At 52.0% G+C, this 13,248-nt stretch overlaps 5 protein-coding genes across 5 annotated transcripts; 2 read left to right on the top strand and 3 right to left on the bottom strand.

Moving 5' to 3' along the window:
* Positions 1-348: 348 nt before the first annotated feature.
* AYL99_03379 (hypothetical protein) lies at positions 349-931 on the top strand (the record flags this gene model as incomplete). Its single annotated transcript, XM_018834895.1, has 2 exons — positions 349-490; positions 516-931. 2 exons carry the CDS (start codon positions 349-351, stop codon positions 929-931), a joined length of 558 nt encoding a protein of 185 aa, XP_018694545.1.
* An 832-nt stretch (positions 932-1,763) lies between these two features.
* Positions 1,764-2,539, bottom strand: AYL99_03378 (60S ribosomal protein L24; the record flags this gene model as incomplete). The annotated part of the gene is made up of 3 exons (XM_018834894.1): positions 1,764-2,042; positions 2,214-2,357; positions 2,489-2,539. The coding sequence occupies 3 exons, from the start codon at positions 2,537-2,539 to the stop codon at positions 1,764-1,766; spliced, it is 474 nt and encodes a 157-aa protein (XP_018694544.1).
* A 495-nt stretch (positions 2,540-3,034) lies between these two features.
* On the bottom strand, positions 3,035-4,494 carry AYL99_03377 (hypothetical protein; the record flags this gene model as incomplete). The annotated part of the gene is made up of 2 exons (XM_018834893.1): positions 3,035-3,493; positions 3,553-4,494. 2 exons carry the CDS (start codon positions 4,492-4,494, stop codon positions 3,035-3,037), a joined length of 1,401 nt encoding a protein of 466 aa, XP_018694543.1.
* A 923-nt stretch (positions 4,495-5,417) lies between these two features.
* On the bottom strand, positions 5,418-6,020 carry AYL99_03376 (ubiquitin-conjugating enzyme E2 N; the record flags this gene model as incomplete). Its single annotated transcript, XM_018834892.1, has 4 exons — positions 5,418-5,593; positions 5,643-5,774; positions 5,825-5,913; positions 5,968-6,020. The coding sequence occupies 4 exons, from the start codon at positions 6,018-6,020 to the stop codon at positions 5,418-5,420; spliced, it is 450 nt and encodes a 149-aa protein (XP_018694542.1).
* A 1,187-nt stretch (positions 6,021-7,207) lies between these two features.
* On the top strand, positions 7,208-12,704 carry AYL99_03375 (hypothetical protein; the record flags this gene model as incomplete). Its single annotated transcript, XM_018834891.1, has 5 exons — positions 7,208-7,809; positions 7,863-8,180; positions 8,243-8,385; positions 8,434-9,193; positions 10,277-12,704. The coding sequence occupies 5 exons, from the start codon at positions 7,208-7,210 to the stop codon at positions 12,702-12,704; spliced, it is 4,251 nt and encodes a 1,416-aa protein (XP_018694541.1).
* Between the last annotated feature and the right edge of the window lie 544 nt (positions 12,705-13,248).

The following is a 13,248-nucleotide window of genomic DNA, read 5'->3' as shown; positions in this document are numbered from 1 at the left end:
AGGAAGTATGAGAAGGGAACGGTGAGAAGGTACGAAGGAGTACAGAGGAGGAGGGTGATCGGACAGAGAAGATCCGGGGTCGCGCAGATATACACCTTGTCGACAGCATCAAGATGTATTTTTTGGTGAGGCGTCGATCAGAGAAGTGAGAACCGAGTGTGGGGCATCAAAGATGCATTGGTCGGTTATGTAATGATTAGCCGAATATAATCCGATCTGAGCTCTTGTGACAATTGCCAGCGAGAACTTGGCTATACGAGATTCATATGTAACAACCAACAACCCAGCCCACCTTCGTCCTCTGCTTTATCCCGGCACAAGTCTCCCTTCGCAATACTCCCGTCCAAGATGGCATCTGCCGCCACCGAGATCGCCTCTACCATCCAAGCTGCGCACATTAAACACGACCCGTCTCCCGAGCACGACATCAATCCCTCGACGGCCGCATCCAAGAAGATCCCTGCCGAAGTCGAGACCATCTCCCCTCCTCGTTCCCGTTCTCACTCTCTCAGCAGCTCTGAGTCAACCATACCCAGCGACATCATCCGCCCCCCGTCCCCCGGACCCCGGTCTTTCCCCCCGATCCCCCGACTTCCGCTTCGAACAGTCCTACCTCGCTAGCATCAAGAGCGCGGATTCGAACTGGAGAGTCGCCTTCATCACGGTCCGCGACCAGGTGTTTCTGCCTCTGGTGCAAGGGATATTATGGAACCTGTTGATGTTCGGCTGGCGGCACTGGAACCGTGGGAGTAAGTTCCAGGGACAGAGCTGGGGGGCGAAGGTCAGGAAGTGGTGGTGGGGTGTCAACAACTGGAAGGTCCCGGCGGCAGGGGCGGACGCGAAGGCAATGAAGAAATCGAGTGACAGACAAGTGCTGCAGAGGGTCGAAGATTTCTTCGTCGATCGGTTTGGGTCCAGTCTGGGGGACTGAGGTGAATGAGTGATTGGGTGACTAGGATTCCCAATGCATATTGAAGATGGAGCCGGTTTGAACTGTCGCTTTGGACCATCCCTCGACAGTATCTTCAGCTTCGTCACCAAAACAGCCATGGATTCTCTGCGTGGGCTTGGGGACTCTCTCACTATCAGCCCTTGTACATTGAGTTCCCGCCGGCTTGGCTGGAGAAGGACAGAAGAAGCTTCATTCCGTGCTCTTATACAAATTAGGCACGCCAGCTTCGAAGTACAATCTGCATCCCGAGGGGCAAAGTTGGTTTACAAGAGAAGAAGGGTTGAGCCGCGAACGGCACCGGGACGCAGTCAGGACGTGTGTCAGTTGCTGCGACAATAGGAAAGCTGAGGCCTGTCAGGGACTTGGTAGGAACGATTCAAGGGCCGGCTGATTCCTGGGACACCGTGGGAAAAGAATTCATTGTCAGATGCAGAAATGCCCATATAAAGCGGGACTCGAGAAGAGTAATCAAGAGCCCTGAAACAGTGATGCTTTGGACTCGTCAATTCCTGTCCTGTTTTTTCTTTTGGAAGCGTTTCTCTCATCAAGCCGCGCCAGCAATGTGGAGTGCCTTTACAATACGACGAGCAACGGGCCTATTTTCTGTCGAGAGCACTTTTCTTTATCTCGTCGGAATTTCGTATGAGCCCATTTCAATCGACGCCAGAGAACTGACTGTGTGAAGGTTTCCTTCCCCCTAGCAGCCATCCGCCAGGGTGTCTCTCTACCTTCATCATCGTTGTGAAGATATGACTTCCCACATCCCTTCTCAATTCTCCGTCCCCACCACACACCGAACCACTGAAAACATCTATCGGCTTTTGGCCTGCACCTTGCTCGGTGCACCCTTGGCGCCCTGCTTGCTTGTGATCTGGCCTCTGGCTGCGTTCGCCGCGCTCTTCGCCTTCTCGGCCTTCTTCTTGCTCTCGCTGGCGGCCTTCTTCTCCTTGGCGTCCTTGATGGCTGCTTGACGGGCGGCGGCACGGGCCTCCGGGCGCTGAGCGCGACGCTCCTTGATCACGTCGAGAGAAGCGCCCACGATGGCTCGTTGGTGTTTTACCGTGCGGCGGGTGCGTTTTTTGGCGACTTCCTATATTGGGGAATGAATGTACGTTAGTGGCCCACCGGGTCGTGTAGAGTTGTGCGCAGTGAGAAGAGAAGGAGAGGAAAGTCTAGATGTTCCCTCCTCTTTTTTGGAGATCTCGACATGTTTCACCAGTAATTCCGCCCACGCAAACGATGGAGTTGATTCGAGACTAACCTCTGAGATACCCTTCTTGTGCATGCGTCGGTAGAGCATGGTCCAGGCTATTCTTCTCGGGTTCTTGCGCTGCAAGAAAAGGGACTCGGTCTTGCCATTCTGGAATCGGAAAATCTTGCTGTCGCCGCGGACGTAGAGCTTGCCCTGTAGAGAACGTCAAGTCCGCGTGTCAGTAACGGGCCACGTCCACAAATTATGTGCGAATTTCGCGTGTGAGGTCTTTGTTGCGCGAGCACTCGCGGACCGGGTGGGAAAGTGGGCGAGAGGATACTGACCTTGCCCGGGTAGATCTTGGTGGCGCTGAAGGTATCGTCGTAGGTACGCATCTTGACGGTCGATTGATGCTGTACCTATTCTTCGATCAGTTCGTCAAGTGGGATGAAAGTTGGTAACGCAATCGGCCGTTCGATGTCTGCGGCGGAGTTGCAATTCTGCAGTGTGCGCCTTAGCTAATTGCCAAGAAATCCCTCTACGTTCGAGCGATGAGCCAATAGCGCAGCGGCATGTGACAATGCGCACGTGATTGGAGATGGTACAACTCCTGACTCCGCAAAGGCTGGAAGCCGCTGGTTTTCAATAGCTATTATCACTCTGTTTTGAGTTATCATCACTCGCTCTGGTGTGGCGAGATCTGTCGAGTCAAGGCCCTACTTCCAATTGGTAGGCGTTCTCAGCTAATAGTACACATTTGTCATGTTGTCACAGAGGCTCTCATTGATGTCCTGTCATCCAAGAGGAGCTCATCAGGAGGTCTAGCCCATCCGTCCCATTCACTTTGGTGTCCACGAACTTGATTCTTGCAGTCTTTTCCTCTTGACCGCTCATAGGGCGCGGCGATTCATGTCCTCGTCATGCCACAAGCACTCGGCCCACGGGTTCTTCTTGCACTTGCGACACTGAATGTCCTTGCAGATCAGGTTGGGGCATTCTCCACAACAATCGGGACACACCATCTTGCCGCAGCCGATCTCGCCACCCTTGGTGCATTGGAGGAAAGTGGGTGCTTCTTGGCCATATGGGAATAGGAAAGCAATCTGTAGGAGTTTCTCTTCGGCCGCCTTTAGGGATTCTGGATTGTCCTTATGGGTCTTGACGGCGAGCGCGGCGGATTTGTAGGCACAGCAGGCGCGACCGCAGACGGCGCAGCAGTGATCGAGGCAATTAGTGCACTTGAGGTTGCGAGAGTGCCAAGCCCGGCCTGTGTATGGGTGGCGTGAATATGGCTGTCCCTCATCATAGTCATAGCTGTGATTGTTGGTGGTGATGCGCAAGTAACGTTCCTAGAGCTTGCGGTTACTCAATCTGCCATGATTTCAGACTGGGGAGAGGTAGAACTTACGAGATCAGGTCGGTGAAGCATGTCAGTATGCTGAGGTGAGGCAAAGTCGAGTTGAGGCTTCTCAGATTTTGTCTTGAACAAATCAGTGACCTTGCGGAGACCAGTCTTCTTCAGCTCAAATCCCTCTGAAAGTGGTGTAGCAACTGACTTGCTGCTATCAACAGGAGTTTTCCTTGGAGTAGCTATGCCAGCCATGGGTGAGCCTTCGGTGGAGACGTTGAAGATGTCAGTCTGGACATTCTCGGCACCAATCTGGAAGGTTGACAGGTTCTTGCTGAGATCGTACGTGTTCGCTATGTCAGAGCTTTGTTGTGGTTTCAGACGGGGCAAGATGGGTCGACAAGCGAACGGCTCTGGTGCTTTTGGACTCATGGAGTCTTCGGAGCGGATGGCCTTCGTGTTGAAAGGGTTCTCTTGGAGTTTGCCATTGTCATAATTCCCTCTAATGAACGCGTTCCCAGGCACTGGCAATGTCCCGAACTTGATTCTGTGTTGCAGCCGAGCTTCATTTTCGAGCTTTTCACGTTCGGCCTCCTCGCGCTCGGCTTCACGCTCCTTCTCGTCAAATCGTCGTCTGGCCTCTTTCACCATGCGCTTGATTTCCTCCTTCTTAGACGTGGTGAGCATGAGAGGCGCATCACTTGCGGAGGAAAAGGGATTTGGCTGGTTCATTGGATGTTGACGGATGTCCGGTGCTGGGATTGCTGTCAGATGGGTGAAGGATCCTTGGACGACGGTGTGGTCTTTGTGCGTGACAGTCTGGCCATTATTCGCGCTTTCTGGAGATGAGAGCTCCGGTACTGGCATGCTGAAAGATCTCGCAGGTTTGATTGTCTTCTCGTCGTCTTCTCGTAGGACCTTCATCATGTCGGAGGAGCGACTTTGCTTGACTGGGTCGCGGGTGGGGGTGAGGGAGTTAGGGTGATTTTGGACAATTTCCATTGCCCAATTCACATCAAATTCAAACGGATTCCCTGTCACGATTGACAGGGGCCGAAAAGACCCTCCTCTACGTCTGTTGTAGAGGGGTGCGACAGAACGTGAAGTATCACTCACGTGATCCCTCAGCCTCGTGCCCTCCTCTCTGTCTGGCGAAGCCTTTCGGCTCCTCACAGACAAGGCCGTCAGGCTCAACTTCTTCCCCAGAGTCCTCAAGGGGGACCCCGGGGAACGAAGGAGAGCCTTGACAGCCTGCGGCGTTGATGGCCGCGAGGGGAGGCACGAGGTCATCTCATCAGAGTCGAGACTCCACCGGCTCTGCTCCATGATGGACGTCTTTGATATTGATGAACGTGAAAGGAGAAGAAGAACAGCGTGTTTTTAGGTCAACAGTTTCACAATGTTGCTTCAGATCCCGCCGAGCATCAGTGGCGGGTACAAAATCAACCAATGGCGCGCACCAGTCTCCAGATGCTGCTTGAGGCGATGATGTCGCCATGTTGCGCGGAACTCATATCAAAATCGGCCATTAAATGGTCAAGAGGGACGACACATCATGAACGACAAAGTCCGAGATGACAGCACGTACGCTGTCTCCGACAGGAAGGACGACCAACACCGGACGACACGGAGCCTTGTCCATGAGAGAGGCCTCAAAAGACAGGTACACATAAGAATCCAGAGCGACTTACCATAGTGCAGGGGAAACAATCTCAAACCCAAGGAATCTTCTAATGTACTTGTCATTCGATAGTAGGCTCATCGTGCTGAGAGACTCGAAAGGCAGGAGCCATTCCTCACTGGTCATTGCGTCAAGGCTGAAAGTCTCATCAGATCGTTGCTCGTTCCACGCTACATCTTCATTGAGTTCTCCGTTTTCGACAACCTTCCGTTCAAACTGGATCACCAAAAGTGAAAGTTGCAAATCATGGCATGGCATAGGTTCTGGTCCACTCTCTGGCTGTTTGGATTGCAGCCTCCTGGTCCTCCTTCCACCGCTGAGCAACATCATTCGCCAAAGGATCATCCGGGTTTGGAGCACCAAGCAAAGCCTGAATGGAGAGTAGTATCGTTCTGATCTGAAGCGCTGGCGACCAATTGCCTTGACAGAAGATTAGCCCAAGTGCATCCCAAGAGAGAGGGTTACTCACTCTTCAAAACGTCCAAGCAGATTCGGCCGAGCTTGTCAATGTTTGGATGGTATATCTTGGTCAAGAATCTGATCTTGGGAGGGGTCATCGGATAGTCGTCTGGCAGGAAGAGTTCGAGTTTGAAAACGCCTCCTGCAGAGAATCAGCGCCATCTTGCAGAGGCTGGTGAAATGCCGACGCACCTTCATATGGAGATTGTGATGGGCCATGTATGCTGACATCAAAGTACCGCAGGTTGTCTTCGTGAGGCACTGCACTAATTCCCGGCACACTTGAGAAGACTTAGATGGTCCCGACTCCGTTCAAGGGTCGGGGAGGGACCTACGGCTCCGCCATCAACCTCTCCGTCTCTTTTATTATTCGCTTTGGTAGCGCCATCGCAAAGGTATGTTCCACGAGCCACGCAGGGCAGATCAAAGGGCCTATGCCGCAACAGTCTCGGAGACCTCAACACTTGGTAATCCTGCAGGCAAGGCCGGGAAAGAAGGTGGAACCGAAGGCCAGACAAAAGGGAGTCGTGGCAGGACGTTTGAAGAGGTGTTGCAACCGCAGTTTGCAGTTTACGTGAGGCAGAGTGACAGCGCGTGAACAGAGGAATGGTGAGTCGATGGTGGCATGCGTGGCCAGTCGAGATGACTCTAGTTTCTCCGAGTTAGTCTCTGGTTTAATGAGGCAATGAGTCGTCACTGTCGTCTCAATCACTCTGATTGATACGGTGCTGCGTCAACTGCGCTGCCATTTAGCCTCATGACTCGTGAACAATCTTGGCGGCAGTATTCCGCCAGTGGAGCATGACTCGAGCTCCGTGTGCTGCGATGTCGTCGCTCTCACAAATTGTTCGTCTCTACCAAGTCACCCAGTCTATCTCCCCTGGCGCACCTCGAGGGTTGGAATCCTGAACAGAGTTGCGGAGCCGTTTTCCTCGGTCACAGTCCCTACTGCCACGGCGCTTTGACAAGAAGTTCTGTACTGGCCCCAACGCTACTGTTTTACCTGCAATAGCTCTTGCCAACCCTTGAGCTTTGGACAAAGAGAGGCGTGTGTTCCTGCAACAGTCCACCAACCTGCACAGCATTTGGGTGAGGAATAGAATATGGTATGCAGCTGGCCTGATTCCGACACGGCACGCGTGATGACAGCCGGTGCACGTCCATGTCCCGCATTTTAGCGTCCCGCATACAGACATATCCCCTAGGTCGGGGAGTCTGTCCCACCTTTGAAGGCAACCCATCATGAGAGCATGATTCAGATATGGTGCACCTCTGTGAGTCCAAGGTCCCAGTACAGTCCACAAAACAAAGCAATTCTTTGTCGTAGAGCCTGGAGTGGGACTAGCAATGCCACAACCTGGGTAGGTATCACCGTCTGCTGAGGAGGCCCATACCCCGTCACTTCGTTGTTTATGTTAGGACACCTTCCTAGATCAGTGTCCCCAAGCGGGAATCCAGAATGACTGCTTGGTGAAAGAACCCACTAAAATAAGAACTCGCCATTCCCTTCGATGTCCTTGTGTTCAAGTCAGTGCCCAGGCCTCTGAACTTTGGCTACTCAACCAGACTGATAGGATGGCCACTCAAGAGCAAAACGAGGGCTTCGAAACCACGGATGTGATAATATGTGGATGTGGACCGACTGGGGCACTGCTAAGTGGACTTTTAGGTCGAATGTGCGTCAAGAATGTTGTCTTGGAGAAAGAGCTGGAAATCGTGACCGATCCGCGTGGTATTGCTCTGGATGAAGACGGGATTCGACTTCTACAGGAACTAGGTCTGTATAAACAGGTCCACGGCGAGATCGGACAGCATATTGGTTGGACTTTGTTTACATCTGGAAAGAATGGACTCATGACCAAGCCATTCATGAAAATGAATCTAAGCACCACCGAAGGGGGAACTGGCCATGTTGCAGCCATCTGCCACAAACAGCCTGTAATGGAAAAGAATATCCGCATGGTCGCGAACAGCTGCCCCAGCTCGCAGCTGCGCCTAGGGTCGACAATTGTGGGTATAGAAGAAGAGAGGGACTTTGTTCGAGCCCAGTACATCGACAAGAATGGTACACAACGTACGATCCAGGGCAGGTTCTTTGTTGGGGCAGATGGGAAAACCGGCTTCACACGAAAACGCTATCTGGAATCAAAAGGAGTTTCCCTCCAGACGCTTTCTGGGTAAGACACATGAATTATCGCTCACACCCCGGGCAAAGTTGACAAGTCTGTAGCTATGAGTACCAGGAGACGTGGGTAGCAATGAACTGGCACATGAATCTCCCCACGCCAGAGACACATCCAGACTTCCCCCTCTGGAAACTTAACTACACCCCTGAACAAGTCTACGACAAATTCTTCCCACCAGGTTTTCGATTCATTGGCAATCCTGGTAGGCCCTCGGTCTGTGGAAGTTTCGGTCCACGGAGCGAGAGACTCTGGAGATTCGAATTCGTGGTGGACAAGGGAGAGGATCCACATGAAATGGCTACTTGGGAAAGGACTTCTGAAATCGTCCTACCATACTTGACTCATCCAGGCGCGGATTGCGGGTGAGTCTGCACAGTCCTCATGGTGGCATGTTTCTGCCCCTCGCTTATACGCTGCCGAACAGGGTGAAAGATTCTGTGCAATACCCAATTGATTGCATCCATGTTCTGCGATCGAGGCCTTTCACTTTTGCAGCCCGAAGCTGCAACAAGTGGGCCGTCGGAAGAGTGGTACTCTGTGGTGATGCAGCCCATGTCATGCCTCCATGTACGTACTTCACAAGTACACAGTTGAGAATCGTACTGACAAACACAGTCGGCGGCCAAGGTATTGCCTCGGGATTTAGAGACGCCTCTGGTATTGCATGGAGGCTCGCACTAGCTTGTCGGCCTGGATTCGACGGAAGCTACGAAGACCTCTTCAACGGGTGGTTTTTAGAACGAAAGCAGCAGCTGGACCTCTCACTTGCTGCTACGGTGGCCAACGGAAGTCTGACAACAGCGCGGAATCCCACGAAGATCTTTTTCAGGGATTGGATTCTGTGGTTGATGCAACTTGTTCCCAGTCTCAGACATAGGCTTGAATTAGGCCCACGCGCAGGCGGCATGCAACGATACAGATTCAGCCCCGGAATGGCGTTCCTGCCCGAGCTAGCAGGCGGACGTTGTTTGCCTCAGGTGTATTGTTGCGCAGTCCACCCCTCGACCAAGGCTCTATCCGCAAAGATCCAATTTACAGACGACGTGTTCCTCAATGGACCAAGGGCCAATGCACTGCTGCGACTCCTCGTTGTGGTCGATGATATGGAGCAGGCCGAGAAGGTGTGGTCGGAGCTCAAAACCCTGGAGCTTGACGAGGCCTCCAACAACGAGATCCGGAAGGACTCTGCTTTCTTCCTCATCCATTCACGCTTACTTCCAACTCGGCCAGCAAGCACTTCGTCGGATATCCCCCGGCAAAATGTGTATCGCGTAGCCACTGCAGACGAGTTTGGTGCATCAGACCTTTGCAAAAACAGGCCCTACCCGACCGGGTACGACATGTATCGGATCAAAAAGGACGTTGGAGGCAGGAAGTACGTTTTGGTCCGTCCAGACCGGTTTGTATTTGCTGCTTGTCATACTGGCACAGAGCTCACCAGAGCTTGCCAACGCATACCTCAAACGTTGTTTGGATCTTCGCTATCAACAAAGCGGCACGGTTCTACTCTCTAGACGCACTCAACATCTGGAGTCAATAGAATAGGTAATATTCAGAAGGTATTTGTTGAGGGACTTTCACAGAGTCTCGTCTACGATCCAGCAACCTACAGGCACATTATCCTTAATGGTGATTTGATACTATGTATACTATTACAGAGGCACCTTGAGAGTATTGGTTAAGGTCTCCCCAGTGTTGAAGTCAGGCACCCCAATCGGTGAGCAAAGACGGTCAAAGCCGGCGTGTCTAATGCCGCCCTCAAACAGTCCCCCTGTACATACCTGGACCAACCGAGGCTTTGGCACCAAATTGGAGCGTCATCAGCCTTATTACGGGACGATATTCACCCGAGCAGCTCTAACAGGCGAGCATGGACCTTGAGTTCGATCTACGACTGCTTCCCCATACTCGGCGTAAACAAGGCAGCATGCTTCGGCATATATGCGAATCCAATATCTCACCTAAATCTAATTTGACATCTACCATTGTCGGGTGTCAGCAGTCCTGGCCATTTCATTGCGTTATCGTCGCAAGACTGCCGTCTGGAAAGTCCTCAGACCCGTCAACAATCACCTTGTTCGACCACACTCCCAACTCGAATTGCACAGCATTCAAGAAGCTTTGTGATATCTCCATCCATGTCGCCCTCGCCTAAATAGAAGTCCAGTGAGCTCTCAACTACGGATAAGCCATGGCGAATACCCCATCGACCAATCCTGATTCCGGCCTACGGACTGAACAGGATCCACAGATGGTCAAACCTGCTGAGATTAGGGCTGGAAAGGGGAAAAAGTGTCCCTTTTGCTCCAGGGAGTTCTATAAAGCCGATCATTTTCATCGTCATATTCGATCTCATACCAAAGAGAAGCCATTCCGCTGTCACATATGTCGCAAGGCGTATCCTCGACAGTAGGTGAATTATACCCTCCTGATCGGTGGCCAACACTGACTCCTGAAGCGATACACTACTCCGACATGCAAGAATCCACAGCCAGGATTCGACCGTTGCCGGCCAGGGCACGAAAGCCGCACCGAAGGAAACGCCACAGACAGTCAATCAAGACGCATCTCCCTCCCGTACCTCTACTTCGGCTTCCAGATCCAGGATCCTTGAGGGACGAGCTGCCACTTTGTACGACACCCAATCTACGCCAGCGTCACATTCTTCGGGCAACTCGTCAGGCTTCGCCCCTTATGGGAATGTGCGAGACCCAGGTGCCGGATTGGACTCAACTTTCCCAAGGGTATCTACGCCACAAATTATCTCAGACAATCCGGTAGGAGCAATACAACCTCTGGGAGAGAGTCTCCAGGCGCCTGTGATCTTCAATCAATCTCATATCGCGGCGAGCATGCCGCCAGCTCCCGCCGTAGTCGGAGCTGATGCCTCTATAAGCACCCAAACCAATCCTTTCAACTTCAGTGGACACCTCGAGACACATCCATTCGTAGATCAACTTACTGATGTCCACTCCGGCCAATGGCTCCTGGAAGACGACTTCGACTTTACTATATTCGAACACATGGGCTTCAGCAATACTCTTCATGAACCACATCTTATGCATCATGAGGACAACTTCAGCTCGCCGGCCCACCAAAAGTCGGAGAGGTCCAACATTCGACCAGCCGTCCTGGATCTCAGACAGATCTGGTATATCCAGATTTCCGGCACGGCAAACGAGCCGGACCCAGATTCTGGGACCGTTACCCCAAGAGATATCCCTACGACGTCCGTTGACAATATCGACGAAACCTACCGTGTGAGGATGGCAAAGAAGCTGCGCCCAGTCCTGCGGGATGAACCGTTACCCTCCATCGACTTTATGAATCTGTGTATTCATCTCTTTTTCACTAGATTTAACGTCGCTTTACCTCTCATACATAGCCCTACTTTTCGGCCAACACACAGCAATGCTCTGTTGGTCCTCTCAATTTGTTCGGCAGGGTGTCTGTCGCTAGGCTCCGAGATATCTGCTAAAACAGGCTCCATGCTCTTTGAAAGGGTGAACAAGGCTATTCTCGTTGCTCCTTGGGAAAGGAACCTTCCTCGGACCAGTGACCAAACTTGGAACGTCGTGAAGGCTTCGATGATAGGGCAGACTTACGCACTACTGTCGGGCGATCCGGCTCACCGAGCAACGGCCGCTGCCTACCATGGGTCCCTCATCGCGCTTGCCCGTCACCACAAGTTGTTTAACCCCGCGCCGTCTTTTCATCTTCCTGACGATCCCTCTGCCGAAGCTCTAGACAAAGCATGGAGGACGTGGGCCAAGCAGGAAGAGCTAAGAAGGATGGCGGTGTTACTTTATATCCACGACGCCGAGATCTCAGCTTTATTCCATCATGAGCCGGTCTTTCGCCACAACGCGGGATATATACCAACGGTCTCCTCCTCAGAGCTCTTTTGCGCTCCATCTGCAGCTACATGGGCTTCATTGCTGCGGGTAGAACAAAGAGAAATGCAATTTGGGACCTCCAATTATGGAAGCGAAACCACAAGTGCTTTCGACATTGGGCAAAGAGGGATGGGTGGCGAGAGTCAGTCTGCTGCTGTCTTGCAAAGAGGATTAAAATATCGCAACATATTGAACGTGTATAACAGCCTCTCTGGTATCAGTGCGTCAATTTGTGAATGCCGACATTTGGATCTCCTCTCTTTCAATATGGTGAGCAAATTCGAGTCCGATCTTCTCACTTGGTACGCATCCACTCCGAAGGACTTCAAAATGTCGTGCAACCCTTCACTGCAAACGGAAGCTCCTTTCAGTTTGCTTCCACTATGGCATTACAACTTCCTCGCCTTGAGCACGGATCTAAATCTTCTCGAGATCGCGAGTGGCAAAGAAGGTAGCGAAGTTTCTTCATTGATCCGCGAGTCGGTTACGTCCTGGATCAGGTCCTTGGACTCCAAAAGGTGCCTGCTCCATGCCCTTTTCCTGCAGAATTTGATCGTATCGACACATATGGGAGCACTTGTCGCCATTCATACTCCACGGATTCTTTTCTCGGCCGCGATTTGTTGGTATTGCTACATGCTATATCTCCCAGGGAGCTCCTCTGCGTCCATGCCATGGGCCTCCTCGTTTCCGGATGGGATGTTTGAACCTCTAAATTCGCTGCCTGAGATTCAGCTACTTCGCGAAGGGAAAAGTATGGATTCTACCAACATTTACCCGGTGCCGCACATTCTGGATGAAACTCTTGCTGCTCTGCCGAAAATCCTGGCCGCAAATATTGCCGAGATGAAAGCCGACACTCTTTGCGTTATTGAATGCATTCTCCGCAGACTTGGGACAACAGGTATTTCACTGCGATTTGCAGACATCATTCAAGTGTTTATTTCTGGTGAGAAAGATAGCCTGAAAGCAGATCAGCAGGCAGTGTGAGAGAAGAATCTCAGGCAACTAGAGGGTAAGCATTGTTTGAAGAATTGGCACACCCGCAGCTAGGGTAAAGGGCACCAGCGCCATCGCCATCGCCGGTACAAGACTCAAGTGCTGCGCTCGAGGCTGGTCAAGCAGAGACGGATAGCAACTGGCGCACAAGAAGATATGCCACCGTGGGGCAATTGATATCCGCCGTACGTCCACAGAGGGGGCCAGTAAGAGAAGTTGTTCAGATCCATGTCGCTGTTGGCGTGTACCAGTGCTCCGGACCCAGATCTTCGTGCTACATCAAAAGTTGTGGATGCCGGCGAAGCGCATGCTCTTCTCAGAAGAACCGTATTTGAAAACGCTGTTCTCATCTGCAAGAAGCAAAGGCATTTCCCTAAAACTATCTCTGATCTCGAGAGCCGGGAAATAAATATTTGGAGGTGTGTCTGTCTATGATATTGACAAGGCTCGATGCCCCTTTTCCCAAAGGTGGCTTTTACTGTACCAACGGCAATGGATGACTAATATATCACGTAATCTGTCTTGGCATCTTAGC

The sequence above is a fragment of the Fonsecaea erecta genome (genome assembly GCF_001651985.1).
Source record: "Fonsecaea erecta strain CBS 125763 chromosome Unknown Scaff3, whole genome shotgun sequence".
NCBI classification, from domain to species: domain Eukaryota; kingdom Fungi; phylum Ascomycota; class Eurotiomycetes; order Chaetothyriales; family Herpotrichiellaceae; genus Fonsecaea; species Fonsecaea erecta.
Note: the sequence above shows the minus strand (reverse complement) of the source record. Positions and strands in the feature narration are given on the sequence as shown.